A 15,546-nucleotide genomic window follows, 5' to 3' on the forward strand; every position below is an offset into this window, starting at 1 on the left:
CATGCTAAGTACTTGGAAGTTTTCATATTAGTTCAAAAACAGATATTTTATAAATTTTAAAATACCATTCTTTTGACTTTTTGATAACTGTTTAGTAAAAGAATAGTTACGTCTGAGAAGTTTATATGCTTGTTGTGTTGGGCTGCTCAGCAGAAGATCCCAGTTTAATATCAGGATGCTGCAGGGAGGCTCAAAATAGTCTGAAAAACTAATCATTTGTTTTTATTGCCTTCAGGTATATCTGTAAAGTATGAAATGGGTTAAAGGACCTGTGTATCAGACGCAACCAATTTCATTTTAGTCTTGTCTCACATCATGTGTCTACATTTTATTCACCAGATATGAAGCAAATAATATTAGTAGTATCTTTATCAATTATTCATCAATTTCAAATTAAAAATAGTTTAAAATGTTTTTAATTATGATATTATATCTTCTTAAAATTACATAATCAGTAAAAGCAGGGTTGATTCATTTTCCAATAAATATTTGTCATGGACCTGTCATGTGCCAGGGACTGCTCTAGGCTTTGGGGAGACTATAGCACAAAACAAAACAGACTAATTAACTGTTCTCCTAGAGCTTGCATTCTAGTAGAAAAGTAAAAAAATAAACAAATACAAAATGTCAGATAGCATTGTTGCTGTGATTAAAAGAAGAACAAGGTAAGTGAATAAAGGGTGGTAAAAATTCAGAAATTCACCTACTATGTAAACTTTCCAAGACTCCTTCTCCCCACTGATTTAAATGATGTTTTTACTGTAGACCAACCGTATGTGCTGCCCATGTAGACACCTCCATTATTTTTCATATCATAGTATCTTGTAATTCTCTGGCTTGATGTCTGTTTTTTGCCCGTAAGAGTATGTGCTTTGAAAGTTGGGTGCGTAGATCTTCACATCTGTGTTACCAGTTTCTAACCCAAAGTTCTTTTATACGTGCTCAGTAAGTATTGGTTATATCAGTGAATGAATGATATACTCAGAACTTCTCAGGATTTCTGGCTCTGCTGACCCTTTTGGGGATTTAGAGTTCTACATTTTACATTATTTTATTGGCATTAGTATATCACCCTTTTTTTTTTTAATTAGGTGCACATCTTTATTGGAGTATACTTGCTTCACAGTGCTGTGTTAGTTGCTGTTGTACAGAACAGAATCAGCCATTCACAAAGTGAATCAGCCATATACATACATATATCCCCTCCCTCTTAAGCCTCCCTCCCACCCTCCCTATCCCACCCAACTAGGTCTTCCGCAAGCGCCGAGCTGATCTCTCTATGCTATGCAGCTGCTTCCCACTAGCTATCTGTTTTGCATTTGGTAGTGTATATATGTCCATGCCACTCTCTCACTTTGTCCCAGCTTCCCCTTCCCCCACCACTTGTGTCCTCAAGTCCATTCTCTATGTCTCCGTCTTTAGTCCTGCCCTGCCATTAGGTTAATCAGTACCAGTTTTTTAGATTCCATATATATGCGTTAGCATACGGTATTTGTTTTCCTCTTTCAGACTTACTTCACTCTGTATGACAGACTCTAGGTCCATCCACCTCACTACAGATAACTCAATTTTGTTCCTTTTAATGGCTGAGTAATATTCCATTGTGTATATATATGCCACATCTTCTTTATCCATTCATCTGTTGATGGACGTTTAGGTTGTCTCCATGTCCTGGCTATTGTAAATAGTGCCGCACTGAACATTTTGGTACATGACTTTTTTTTAATTATGGTTTTCTCAGGGTATATGCACAGTAATGGGGTTGCTGGGTCATATGGTAGTTCTATTTGTAGTTTTTTAAGGAACCTCCATACAGCATTTTTGAAGAACATACAAAGTAAGAAGGGAAGTTTTCTGAAAATTAATCTTTTATCCACAGGTACTACTGAACGAGTGTGCTTGATCCAGGGAACAGTTGAAGCACTGAATGCAGTTCATGGATTCATTGCAGAAAAAATTCGAGAAATGCCCCAAAATGTGGCCAAGACAGAACCAGTCAGCATTCTACAACCCCAGACCACCGTTAACCCAGATCGCATCAAACAAGTGAGTGTTTAGTTGGGAAATCAAAGACTAACATCCACAGTGTAGTATGAATTCCTTCTGAAAGAAGCCTTAAAGTTTTAGCACATAAAGCTTTTTTCTAAGTAATACTTAAAACATAAGAGAGTTGTCTTTTATTTATTTAAAGACTGTCAGAGTCTCTTCTTTAGATTGATCAGATAATTGAATTACTCATTTATTAGTGTTACACTGAGGAGCGATTATGTGACTCATTTCTTTTATGGTGCCCTTTAAAAAATTATAGACACAAATTTGATTAATTTATAGAAATTTAATCTATTTAAAATAATATCAATTTTTAAATAAAGTATAAACATTGAAACTATATTCTCAAAATTCCTAATACCATATTCTTAATAATATTTTTAGCCTTTAGTATAGTTATTATGCATATAAACTCCTATTTTGTTAACTTGTCATGTTCAACATTTTTTATCAACAAATATGTATAAGTAAACTTTTGTACCTAGCAAACAGTTCTTTGTTACAAATCAGCTATTATGTTCTGTATAACTTGTGTAGTATTTATATATATGTCATAAAGGGCCAATGTTTATTTTTAATGTGTGGGATTTTCTGTAACAAAAATTTTACTTGATAGAAGACAATGTGAGTTCTTAAGATTGAATAATGGCTGACATGATGTAGGAAAAAAATGACATTCTTTAATGTTAAATAAGGTGAATTCTTCCCCTCAACCTCGTTTAAATCCTCAAAATTGTTTGATACTTTATGTTTATAATGTTTCTGCATTTGCCCTTTTATAATTAGCTGCTTAATTTGTGATCATATTGATAGACTTCAAAAGAAATGTATTATTCATTAGTTCACAGAATATTTATGTTCATTGTAATAAATTTGAAATGTAGCTCAAAATCTTATTAATTTCATGTTTCTGAATTGAAAAAAAATATTTTATACTAGGCAGTGTTATGAATCTATTATAATTTTACCAATATATTGATAAATATAAGGCTGTCTAATTAAATACAAACATAGCAATTAATAATTAGGTAATATATTTTCAAATTATGGGCCAAGACTCAATTTTCTTTTAATTACCATTTTAAAAAGTCCTTCCATGTTTAAATCATGAGTGGGTAGTTGTTATTCCATATAAAATCGTTCATTTTATGCTCTTTGTCAGTGTCAAAATAGTTTAATTTGTAACCCTTTATAACTTTTGAAGGAAGTATCTTTTAGTTTATACATGGCAGAATGTAAATATTTTAAAATTCTAAACACAGGTAGATATTTTTATTCTTCACAGCCATTTATAGTTTTGAAATGTTTATTTTATCTGTGCTAGGTGCATACAAAGGATAATTTAAAAACTGATGCCTTGAAAGTGGTACCATGATTTTATCCAAATTCTAAAAGTATGAGTTTAAAGACCTCTAGGTTACAATTTCCTGGGTCTAAGAATTTATAGAATTGGCACTGAAGTGCCATTGAAGGTTTATTGACTTTCTGCTCTAATCCAGCCTATTACTTCTCCGCTTTATTTTGTAATTTCTGTAAGTTCAAACATTTAGGGAAGGCAGTGAATATCTTGATTTTTTAAAAAAAATAAAACATAAAATATACTTTGAGTACTGTATCACTGGCAATATATTCAGGACAATGATATGAATGAATTTTTATTATTTTTATAATACTAAATAGCTAGTACCATCAAATAATAGTCTATGAGTCATTGTTGAAACTTTAATTTTCTCTATGGCGATATGAGATTTATAGATTATCGTATATCCAGTCTCAGTAAAGATTTATGAAAGCCAGAATTTTAAAATGTTGGGTTCATTTCTATTTTTATTTGCCTTGTTCAGATAATATTATTTAAATTCAAGATAAGTGGTAAAAAATAATGGTGATTGATTTACTTTTGTGTATTTGCATTCATTTGTAAGCTTTGTAGACATTCATGGCATTGAAATTATTATTGATTAATATTTTCATGTAATAAATAATGTGAAATAGAGTATCATTTTAAAAGATTTATTAAGAAGTACACTACATCTAGTAGGGTAATATATTTAATACTTAAACAGTTTCTTATAAATGTAAAATTTGAAAAATTTACTCAAAAAATCTGGAAGAGAGATTTATCATACTGTAGATCAACAGAGTTATTTATACTCTAAATTTCGGATTCTCTAACTTTCTAGGTATCCTGTTTTACAATGTAATACTTTTTGTTGGATCATTGTCTAAATAGTAAGTGAAGTATATAAATTTAAATTACCATGCTTTTATTTCTGAAGAAATTATGCTGGTAATCCAGTATAAAATAATTATTTCTAAAATAAATTATTTTACACTAGAATAGATAAAAACGTATTTCATATAATGTTTATTTTTTTTTATATTTTAGTACATAGAATAATAATAAGATTTCTTTTAAAATGGTAGTCTTTCCCTTAACTAATGGCATAACATTTACATTCCCTTTGGACTTCAATTCTGAAGTTAATTTTTAAAATAACTTCTTTAAAATATTTTTAAACATTTTCTTCTAGTTAAGATTGTGCAAAGAATAAAATTTGAGTTTTAAAAATTTCTGGAACTGGAAAATGTAATTTCTGCATAGAAATGAATTAATGTTGGATCTGAAATTATATTTTCTTAATTTTTGTTACTACGTATCTTGTTTTTTATGGTTGATAATTTAAGATTTTGCTTACTACAAAAAGTATAATTAATATGTAACTTGGACTTAAAATAGGAAGTCAGAGTTAGTTCTAAATGAATAAAACTTGCTTTAAAAGTTAGAATTTTACACCATATATTATTATGACTTTTATAAAATATTATTTTCTGAATTATGTGATCTAGATACAGTTGGTTTCTGAATAAATTACATGAACCAGAATATTCTCCCCAGATGAAGCCTTATTGACTTAATGAAATCTCAACCAAATATAAGTTCTTAGGAAAGCAGTACATACTGGTCTCACAAGTCTTTCATATGGAAGCATGATGATATCTAGCATGACAGCCTTACATCCAATTTAGATATTAGATGTGAACTATTCACTTCTTTATTCTCAAGTGTGTTTTTTTGTTTGTTTTATTTAAATCAAATATATATTTGCTAATAGAGAGGGACTCCAATATTTTATATATTCAAAATGACAATAATAATAATATTTATTGAATAATCAAAGTATGTAGCCTCTGTTCTATAGCCTTAATATCAGAAGATTATAACGTACATAACACCATTGTGCTCATTTCACAAGGCAGTATACTAAGAAACAGATATGCAGCAAGAGCCAGTAAGCCAAAATTAAACATATAATTGCAACATAGAACATTATATTTCTTATTTTCAGGAAATGAAAATAGCAGAGACCTTCAGTGATCTTCAAATAATTTAGACTTTGTTTACCTAGAAGCTCTGAACTCATTCCTGGGGCACGTCTTAGCCCAGATTTTTTGGTGTACATATTTTCATTTCCACCTTTTATGTTTTGAATTTTGTACTTTTTACTTTTTTTTCTTCACGGGATTATTGAAACATTTCCTGTTGCTGTAAGTCCCTCAAATCCCGCTCTAAGTATGGTTGTTTATACCTAATGAGTCAATAAATGAACCCCAAAACATGGTAGAAACAACAAATCAGTAAGATAGTTGGCATTTGTTAACTTCCTTTGTCTATTACAGTTTTTCAGCATTTTTTTCTCTTTGGCTCAAATGCATTTTTAAGAAAATCTACATTAAAAAGAAGTGGTTATAGGCATTTAAATAATTATTTTGTATGTAAAAATTAAATTAAGATACCAAAAATCTCACTTAGCTCAAAGAATTCTACTTTCATCATGAAAAATTGGCAAAATTAGCACATAATTTGTTCATTATTCATTCAATCATAAGTTTATTAAATGCCTTCTTAGTGAATTGTAAAATATATTAAAATGTAGCCCTTGCTCTGTCAAGCTAGTTTATGAGAGATCCTAAATACTTTCAATAACTAATAAAAATATAAAACTGTATTTATATACCAAAACTACAATATAAACAATGTAGTATAAAAGTTTGGAGGAGTGTGAAAGAAATGTAGGCTAGAGTGACATTTGGTCTTGTAAAATAGGTGAAGACTTGAACTGGACCTTGAAGATTGTACAGGAATTGCCTGATTAGAGGAGAAAAAAGAGAAAAGCTTATTTTAGGCAGATGAAGCAATATGCATTTGAGGAGAAAGACATCATAATTGTTAAATAGTAAAGAGATTATCTTGACAGAAGTGGAATATCTGTGTTGTAGTTTAGAGGAAATTAATGTTAGATAAGCCATGTGGGACCAGATAATGGAGAGTCTTGGATGTCTGGCCAAAGGGTATCCTGTAGACTACTGATTCTTCCTAATATTTTCCAAAAGAGCCCTTTTAATTTCTCTGGAAGGTTATGGAAAAAAAAAAAGAGGCACCTCTACCCTTTGTTCTCTTCTGTGCTAAAACTCCACACAGATTCTTAGAGTGCTTGTAGGAACACCTATTGTTAGGAGAGGAAGAGAATTATGACACTTGCTGAGTAATCTACTATGCAGATCTTTAGATTTGAAGGTTTATAAAATAATATTTTTTAAAACTTCTTTTATGTAATACCCGCAAATCCAGGGGATGTTAATCTTTGCCAGGAAAAGCACTTTTATGGTCAAGAATGAAGGATCAGTAATACTGGTAACAGTGATGTATATGGTGCTTATTCTGTTTCTGTGCTAGCCGTTGTACTATGCACTTTACATTTATTATCACCTTTCATTCATCCTTCCAAAATTCTTCTGAGGCAGGTAAAGAGTCCATGTTATACAAATAGAAACTGATGCTTAAAGGAATTTGAGTAACTTACCCAAGTAAATGTAACTGGTAATTGATCTTAACACTGAGCTGTATGGCTTCTAAGTTTGAGTAATGCTGATTAAACAAAATCCAATAGATTTCTCTCTTCTGGAATTTCTCAGAGTCTTGAATAAGCATCTCCAAGAGGAGGACCTCAGTTGTAATAGAAAGTCTTGTATCAGGGTGAAGTTAGGAGACCAGGGAATATTTTAAGAATAAGATGATGAACACAATCTCCTCTGGTGGTGAAAGTTGAGACAAAGCTTGAAGTTAAAAGATATTTCAAAGTGAAATCTGTGAGGCTTTGAGACTGGTTTGAATCCAGTTCTAAAATAATAAGGAAAAATTTTAAATGACTATATGTGGTTTTGAGCCTAGCAAAATGTTGAATTCTAGGAAGCAACTAGTGAATTTTAGTCAGGCATCTATGTGAGATAATACTTTTGTATGTTTGTTTCAAGCAAGTTGAATAAGTTGTACATAGTATGTTTTTTCCTTGAAGTAGTCTTTGATAGAAGCATAGGTGACAGTTTAAAACTGAAAATATAGATCCTTAATTGCAGTATAGGTGATAATTTCACTTACACCTTCATTGTAGGAGAGAAAAAAAGAGATAAAGAAGCAGTTACTTTTTTTTAAACAAAGTCAGAAGCATTATAGTATAGCGGTTAGGTATAGGATCTGAAATAGGATTGCCAGGTTTCAAATCCTGCGTCTTTAATTTACCAGTTGTGTACATTTGGACAAGCTGTTTTACTTCTGTATACCTCAACTTCTTTACCTATAACATGGGAAAAGTAATAGTAATCTGTTCTGTAAGGATATTGTGAGTATTAACTGAGTGGATCTATACCTGGTTCGTAGTAAGTGCTCCTTATTAACCATAAAGATAAAAGGAAGAAAATGAGGAAAGTACAATATAAGGAAAGATGCTAAAAAGGATCAAATACCCAAAGAAAAATTAGAGAATAACTATTATTTTAATAGGAAATCATTGGAGATTCTAAAAGTTAGTTTCAAGTCTATGTTGAGAGAAAAGTTGTTATTTGTTAATAATATTTCCTAAAGGTAAAGAGGCTGGTTAGATAAAAAAAAAAAAAAAAAAAAAAAAAGTGTGAAGTGTGGGAACTGCTGACTTGAAATTGTGGATATAAAAGGAGTAAAATACAAGTTAGAGAGACTCACATAACCCCTGCTACTAAAGAGCGAATGGCTAATGTTAAAGAATAAAAAGGAGCTTGAAAAGGTAGAGAAATTGGAGATGCCAAATAAAGATGAGATCATTAAGGGAACAAAATGACTCAGGAGTGGTGGAAAGATAATAGTTTAGGGTGTTAAGGTCCTAGCCCCTGAAGAGTAGGACGTTTGAATGGGAGATCACAATTTTGTCTACATTGAAAAGAATGAGAAGATAGGGAAAAAAGTGGTTTGGAAAACTGAACAGGTTGAAATGAGGCCAATTGTAGTAGATAAGGAAGCTCATTCTGGAAAATCATGATTTCTTTCAAGTAATAAAAACTATCAATTGAAAGGAAGATAAAATACATGGGATTGAATGGTTGAAGAGAAGGATAAAGGTGTAGAATAGTAATTAGGAGGAATATAAGCTATGGAATAGGAATCAATTGTAAAAGACCTTTTGAAATTAGACAACATGAGTTTATATTAGGGCTAAGTGGTTCCAGATAGTTCAGACATTGGGAGAATGCTGGATACTTGTCAGGATGAAAAACCACAGATAACAATTACATATTTAAATAGCTGATCTATTATTTTTTATACAGTAGTATGCAGATTTATTTAACAGAACTGAAAACAAAGGATTGAGAAGGCGATTACTCAAGTAATGTTACTCAGTTAGCTAGTAGTACCTTCCAAATTAAAATTGAAGTTTGCTGTTTGTTGCTGTTTTCACTATACATATAATAGACCTTGACAGTCTATTATTGTAGATTTGCTTGAGGTAAGCTTATTTATTATGGAGTTTATTTATAGTAATATTCTCTGGTCCAGTAAAACTGTCACTTGTTAACAAGAATGCACTTCATAATTTGTAATCACTTTTTAGTTCTTATTCCCAAGAGCCTAGTGAAATCTACATTTAATTAAATGACTATTATTAAATCTTGAATTTTAAAAAACTGTTTTATATTCCAAAGGATCCACTATTTTAAAATTATAAACCACTTCAAATTTTTCTGCAATAAGTAATTCAGCCTTCAACGTTTAGAGCAGAATTCTTAAATAGACATTTGTGTCATATAAATAAAAATATCATACTTTTCCATTTGAAAGATAAAATTGTGCTAAAAAATGCCTGTGCCCTTCATAATCACTAATAGATAAATATAAAAAAAGTTTTTCGCAGTATATATCCTTTATAAATGTTATTTATAACGTATTTTAATATATTGTTGCTATATGGATATTCAGTTAGTTATATCTTCCAGATATATATCAGAAGTTTTACTAAATGATTTTTTTAAACTTGAAACCACTTTCACTTTTAGTCTGCATAGTAAATAGGAATAAAAATGTTTATAAAATATTAGGGAAACAAACATATTGTACATTGAAGTATTTCTTACTAATTTTTCTGTTCTATTTGTGTGGTTGAGAACAACTATCAAAGCTGTTTTTTAATCTAATTAATAGAACCTTTTAAACTAAAGGCAGTACGTTAATATATTTATTTACACATATCTATTTATGAGAACAATTTTTACCACCAGCATTTAAAAAATCAACTGAAATGCAAACTTGCTGGATTCTCTTTATTGCTATAGGTTAAATTTGTAAAGGAAGGAGACTTTTTCTGTTTAAGGGTATCTATATGACTAATGGATAAATATCAATAGAAAACTCATCACCTGTTTACTTCATTACATGTTTATTATTTTAGGAATATAAACAAGAAAATATATTTAGATGCAATTGACTGTGTCAAAAGACTCTGACAATCTTATCCCTTAAAGCCCAAACTTATTTAATTTTCACTTTTTATTTAAAACCTTAAACTCTTAACTTATCAGAATATGATATTTAATAACCAAACCCTTAATGATTTTTAAACATATTAATATTGTTCCAGAAGTTTAAAATTATTGTTTTTATTTCTGTGAGAAAGAAACAGCATCAGAATTATTAAGGACAATGTTGATGAATATGAATTCTATCGATTATTAATACATGCCCAATACCTCACATATACGCCAAGTAAAAAGAAAAATACTGAATAAATTGACAGAAGATAATATTAATCTTAGTGACCACAAATTCTGAGTCACTTGATATTACTACTTTTTCCACATATTTCTTTGCAATATTTCAAGAGAATTCATATCTAGGGCAAGATAGATGTCATAATGAACACCTGTGATACTTCAAGTTGATTTTATCCTGATGCAAATAGAAGAGCCCAACACACATACCTCATGCTTCTGTAGGTTAATGAACTTGGCTTCTAACCTATATTGGGATAGATGGCCTCTAGATTTATCTCACATCTATTTAGTCAGCAGTCTCATAATCACTCTGAGATTAGTAAAGAACATATTCTTAAATATATGTTAACTACCCCCAGGAAATCTGTACAGTAACAACTGTAGCCAGAGATGGGAAAATAAAACCTTTACTCTTCAGTTCATAGTACAAGAGTAGCCCAAAGTCAATAGTGTATGCCTCTGCATAGTATTGCATGGAAAATAAAATATTAGGGCAATTATTAATGACTGGAAATGAAAGTCTCTCTGGAGAAATGACTTTGTAAAATGAATTTATTACAAATAGCAAAAACAGAAAACAAAGGATTAGAAGGGTTTTTTTCTTTTGTGATGTTTTACTTCTGAATGTAGCTCCTCTCCCCTTTTAAAGTATGATTTAACAAAAATCTTGGTATGACTCAACATTAAGTCTGGTTTTCCTCAAAGTATCTTAGGTTTTAACTTAAGAATCAAGAATCCCTAGAGGAGTGGACTGTTTAAAATGTGATCTGATATTAGAATCAGTCTTTGTTACTTGAGAACAGTGAGTTAAGCAGGAGCCTGTGAATTTTTTATCCTTTCTTTTACTCTTAAATGCTTTATTCTATCCTAATTAGGACTTTTGAAATATTAAATGCATAAATATGACTGTATTAAGTAATTTCATCTGCTTTTCCTGACACTGCTGAACCTTTAAAGTTATGCTTTTGCTCATATGTGAGTAATTTTGATGGATATATATTAATATAAAACAATGTCCATATAGAATTTTGTCTGTCCTATAAAACTACCCCATTTCATGTATTAAGAAATATTATCTATTGAGGGTGCTACTTAAGCCATGCTATTTGCTGAGTGAAAATATACCTTTTTAAAAAGATAACATCTTAACATGTTACACACACATTAAGGTTACTCTATTAGACATGAGAAGTTTTTAAAATATCTTAAGTATATTATGGTCTCATATGGCATATTTTATATATAGTTTGTATATGTGTTTAGAAATGAAATGAACAATAATTTGATTCCTAATATTTTTGTACCTATTTTCAACACAGGCTGATGACGCTATAATATATTATACACCTTATCTATATAAATTTTTAGTGTTTAACACAAATGATAAAAAATATTATGGCAATTTGTTAAAATGCTATTAGTTACTTGTTTATTAATATGAGGTTAATGTTTACATTTTCAGACGGGCTCTAAATTTATTAAAAATTAATGTTTTAGAAGATAATGTGATATTAAGAACTCAGAACAGCAAATTTAATTGCTTTTAAGTATGGAACCCTAAATTCATGTGGAATCAACTTGTTGGTGATGTTCAACATATTAAGTAGGTGGATACTTTTATGCGAAAGTAAACTTCATTTCACCACTTCTTTCAACCCCCGACTGTATTCATTGATAGGAAAATGACTTTCAGTTTTACTCATTAAATTTCTTGAATTTTTGTTTGAGATCTCTTTTCCCCCAAGAAAACAAGAGGGAAAGAAAAGAGACTACTATTCATGAATATGGTCAGGATACCTTTAATACTCATGTGAATTTTTATCGGTCACCATCATGATTTCAAGTCATGAATTTATTTTTACATGCTTATGCATGCATATTTACATGCATTAGTTACTTAATTGATCTTAAATTCCATTAAATTTGAATGAATAGGAGAAAAATTTGTTCATAGGATTTTGTTCTCGTTATATTACATTTTATTTTATTTTGTTTTATTTAAATAATCAGTTTAAGGCTTATAAAGGTTGATTTGCTCCTGAACTGCTTTATTCCCAGACATTGCCATCTTCCCCAACTACCACCAAGTCCTCTCCATCTGATCCCATGACCACCTCCAGAGCTAATCAGGTACAGTATCATCCTGTCATCTACACCATACTTTTCACGGGTGATTGCCTGCACACTGGAGAAAAAGATACTGGTGGGTTAAGGATGTATTCGTTCATTCACATATGTGCACCATGAACAGATTCCAAATAACTTGAGAAAGAAATATCAATTATTCCTGAAAATTTATATGCATTTTTAGCTTTAGATAACAAAAATATATTCAGATGGTAGACTACTAGAATTTTGGATTTTCCCCCTAAAATTATGACTTTATGAGCTTTGAGGGTTATTTATTGAGTTGGTGTTTATAATCTCCCTTATTATTTCTCCCTAGGATTCTTGGTATATAAGTTAAGAATATCATATATGTAAAAACTAAATGTATAAATATGACTTACTGAGCAAAGGTATATCTTTAAATGTGAATGCATTTTTCTTTGTTTTTTATTTCAGATATGCCTTACTGTGTAACAATTTTAAACTTTTGATGAAAAACATTCCTAGCAATCTAAAAGTAACTGGAAATTGGTATTTGTGATAATTTTAATGCTGTTTAACAACTCAGGAAATGGTACTTTCTTAGAATTTAATAATAGCATTTTCTTTGCTGGAGTGGCAAACTTTGCAATTAGAAATATATCTTAGTTTGACTTGATTGTTTTGGTACTGAACATTTGTAGGACATTCTTCAAAAATGTAGTTATTTTTGGCACGTTTAAGGAAATCACTAAAATATTCTATGTAATTCAGTGCCTTACTGTACTTTAACATGACAAATGTTGAAAAATATATTTATTAAAATGATTAAACACATTTTCATTTTGTCTGAGTTGAGCTTCATTTAGGTGAGAAATGTTATTTTCCTCAATATTTCCACTTTTTTACTAATACAAGGCCTTATGGGATTATTTAAATATTAAACAAGAGCTTATGTTTTTAATATATTTTTCATACAGTTGATTAATAAATTATTAACTTTGAACTATATTTGCTAAATATATTAAATGTGGCTTTTGAATATGATCTAATATAAGGCTATCAGAATTATTTTGCTCATTTATGGATTCTAATACCTTTGCAACCTCAGGAAAAAATTTTAAATAACTGAAAGCAAAACTAACATTTAGAATGTTATTCTATAGTAGGAGCTTGATTTTTATTTTATGCAGTAATATTCCCTTCAAAGAAAAATACTTTATAATGTTCACATTTTAGCCCCAATAAATTGGTTAAAAAAGTACACATCTCTAGTGATGAAACCCAGCACTTCTCTTTGAAGGTAATGGTACTACATAAAGTGAGAACCAAGCTTGTATTATTGATGCATAAAGTTGAAAAGTGTATATACATTTTCACTCATACCTTATCTCCTATATGAGCTTTAATTATATGATATAGAAAACTATTGTGAAAACAACTGACTTTATGTTTTTAATGTTTCTTGTACTTCATTCTCTTCCAAATAAAAACAAGACAAATGAGTACAACAGTAATAAAAACAAATGATTTTTCTCAAAGTAAAAAGTAAAAAATTCTGGATCTAGAGAGAAAAACCATCTCAATAATTTTGTCTTTGAAGTTAGATTTGTATTTTCTTTATTTTATGTGAACATGAATTTTTATAAAATGATTTCTTAAAAAGGTTACTTGTTGAAGTTTACTAACAATATAACATTTTTACCCTCTAGATATGTTACTACATCCACCTTTGGATATTTTTCTAATTATATTTTTCTCATTTGAAATAATAAGTCATTTGTGGTTTTATACTCTGTTCACTGTTCTAGCTATGTTTGTTAAATGTGTTTTATTTATACTTTGATTTCTTCTGTTCTTCTACAAAGAAGTATAATATCTCCTGGATAACATGAGGCAAGGTATAAAAGAACAAAACAAAATCCTTAAATTTATTGAAGGAATTGTAGTTATCTTTCATCTTTATGTTATTAGTAGTGTGTAATTATTCATTCCCTATCGGTATTTCCCAATAGATTCTATTAATGTTGTAGGACAGAAGATAATTTGGTTTTTGCTGTTTATTCAGTCTTTAGATAGCTCACAGTTATTTCTTGTGGATAGTCCTAATTAATTCAGCTTCACTAAATTGACTTAGATCTGTAAGAGTAACCAAGATAGAAAAATGGGTTTTAATGTGATCATCTTAAACTCTCCATACTTAAAATAGACTCTCAAACCTATAATAATATAACGTTCATTTCTGGTATAAGTTTACTTTATTCTTACCCAGCAATTTAGCAGATATGTCTCCAGTTTTGTGTTAAAATTATTGTTTATGTGTTATAGCTAATCTGATATCCTCTGCTGTTAAAAGTAACTGCAGACTTTTTCCATGTGAATTTTCATAAACCAATATAAAGCAATCTAGACGACTGCTTGTGTTATTTCATCTATAATAGCTAAATGAGTTATGATTGAGTTTTCTTTAGAATAAATAGTTTGTGTTACAAACTAATGTAATAAAAGGAACTAAGGGACTATTAACATTTAGAAAACCCAACAATAAAAAGCACAGAAAATACATTAAAGAGTAAGTTTTATCTGCAGTTTCAACGTTTAAAAATCTTTTCTGTTCTTTTTAAAAATGACTATGATGTTTCAGTACATACTGGATTTTACTTTCCTACCCTCATGTTTCCACAGGTCAGACTGTTTTCACTGATCAGACTGACAGACTGTAACTACAGTGTTATGGGTCTATAATAATTTCCCCTGGAAAACTGAAGGACTGTCATATGAGAAGCTTTATAGAATGGTGGTTAAAAGTCAAGACTGGAGCCTAATTTCCTATAATCAAATCCTTGTTCTGCCACTTGCTGAGTAAATTGGGCCTCAGTTTCCCCTTCTGTGAAATTCAGATAATAAATTCATTAACTATTCTTAGAACAGTGCTATTCTAGAGTGTACTACTCACCGTATAAATGTTAGGTTATGTTTATTTAATATTTTCTGAAATTTCTTTCAAGTGATAATGAAAAAGAAAGATTATTCTTTAAGATGGTAAATAATATAGCATAAAACAGCTTAAACTGTTTGAGTTTTATTTTTAAAAAAAGATTCTGTGATACTAATATTGCTGCTTTTTCAACTCTAAAATATTTCTATACAAAGTTTCTGTATGCTTTTTAGGATAGCCTAAGATGCTCTATAGTTATTTTCTTCCCTAGTGAGAGTACTGAGCTACTTGTTGTCTAACTTATAAATCAAATTGCTATTATTTTCCTATTAAGAAAGAAAAGTTAGGGCTAATACTTTTACAACTTACACTTTTTTTTTTGCATGCATTGC

The 15,546-nt window shown here is 29.9% G+C and overlaps 1 protein-coding gene across 5 annotated transcripts in view; it reads left to right on the plus strand.

Moving 5' to 3' along the window:
* Window positions 1–15,546, plus strand: part of NOVA1 (NOVA alternative splicing regulator 1) — a 142,203-nt gene that overhangs the window by 106,496 nt on the left and 20,161 nt on the right. For 3 of the 5 annotated variants that reach the window (XM_065871615.1, XM_065871616.1, XM_065871618.1), the window contains exons 3-4: window positions 1,880–2,046; window positions 12,187–12,258. In XM_065871615.1, coding sequence (XP_065727687.1) covers window positions 1,880–2,046; window positions 12,187–12,258 — 239 coding nt within the window. The remainder of the gene's footprint in view (window positions 1–1,879; window positions 2,047–12,186; window positions 12,259–15,546) is intronic. The other 2 variants (XM_065871617.1, XM_065871619.1) reach the window with 1 other exon arrangement.

Source organism: Phocoena phocoena, chromosome 2 (assembly GCF_963924675.1).
Source record: "Phocoena phocoena chromosome 2, mPhoPho1.1, whole genome shotgun sequence".
Classification (NCBI taxonomy): Eukaryota; Metazoa; Chordata; class Mammalia; order Artiodactyla; family Phocoenidae; genus Phocoena; species Phocoena phocoena.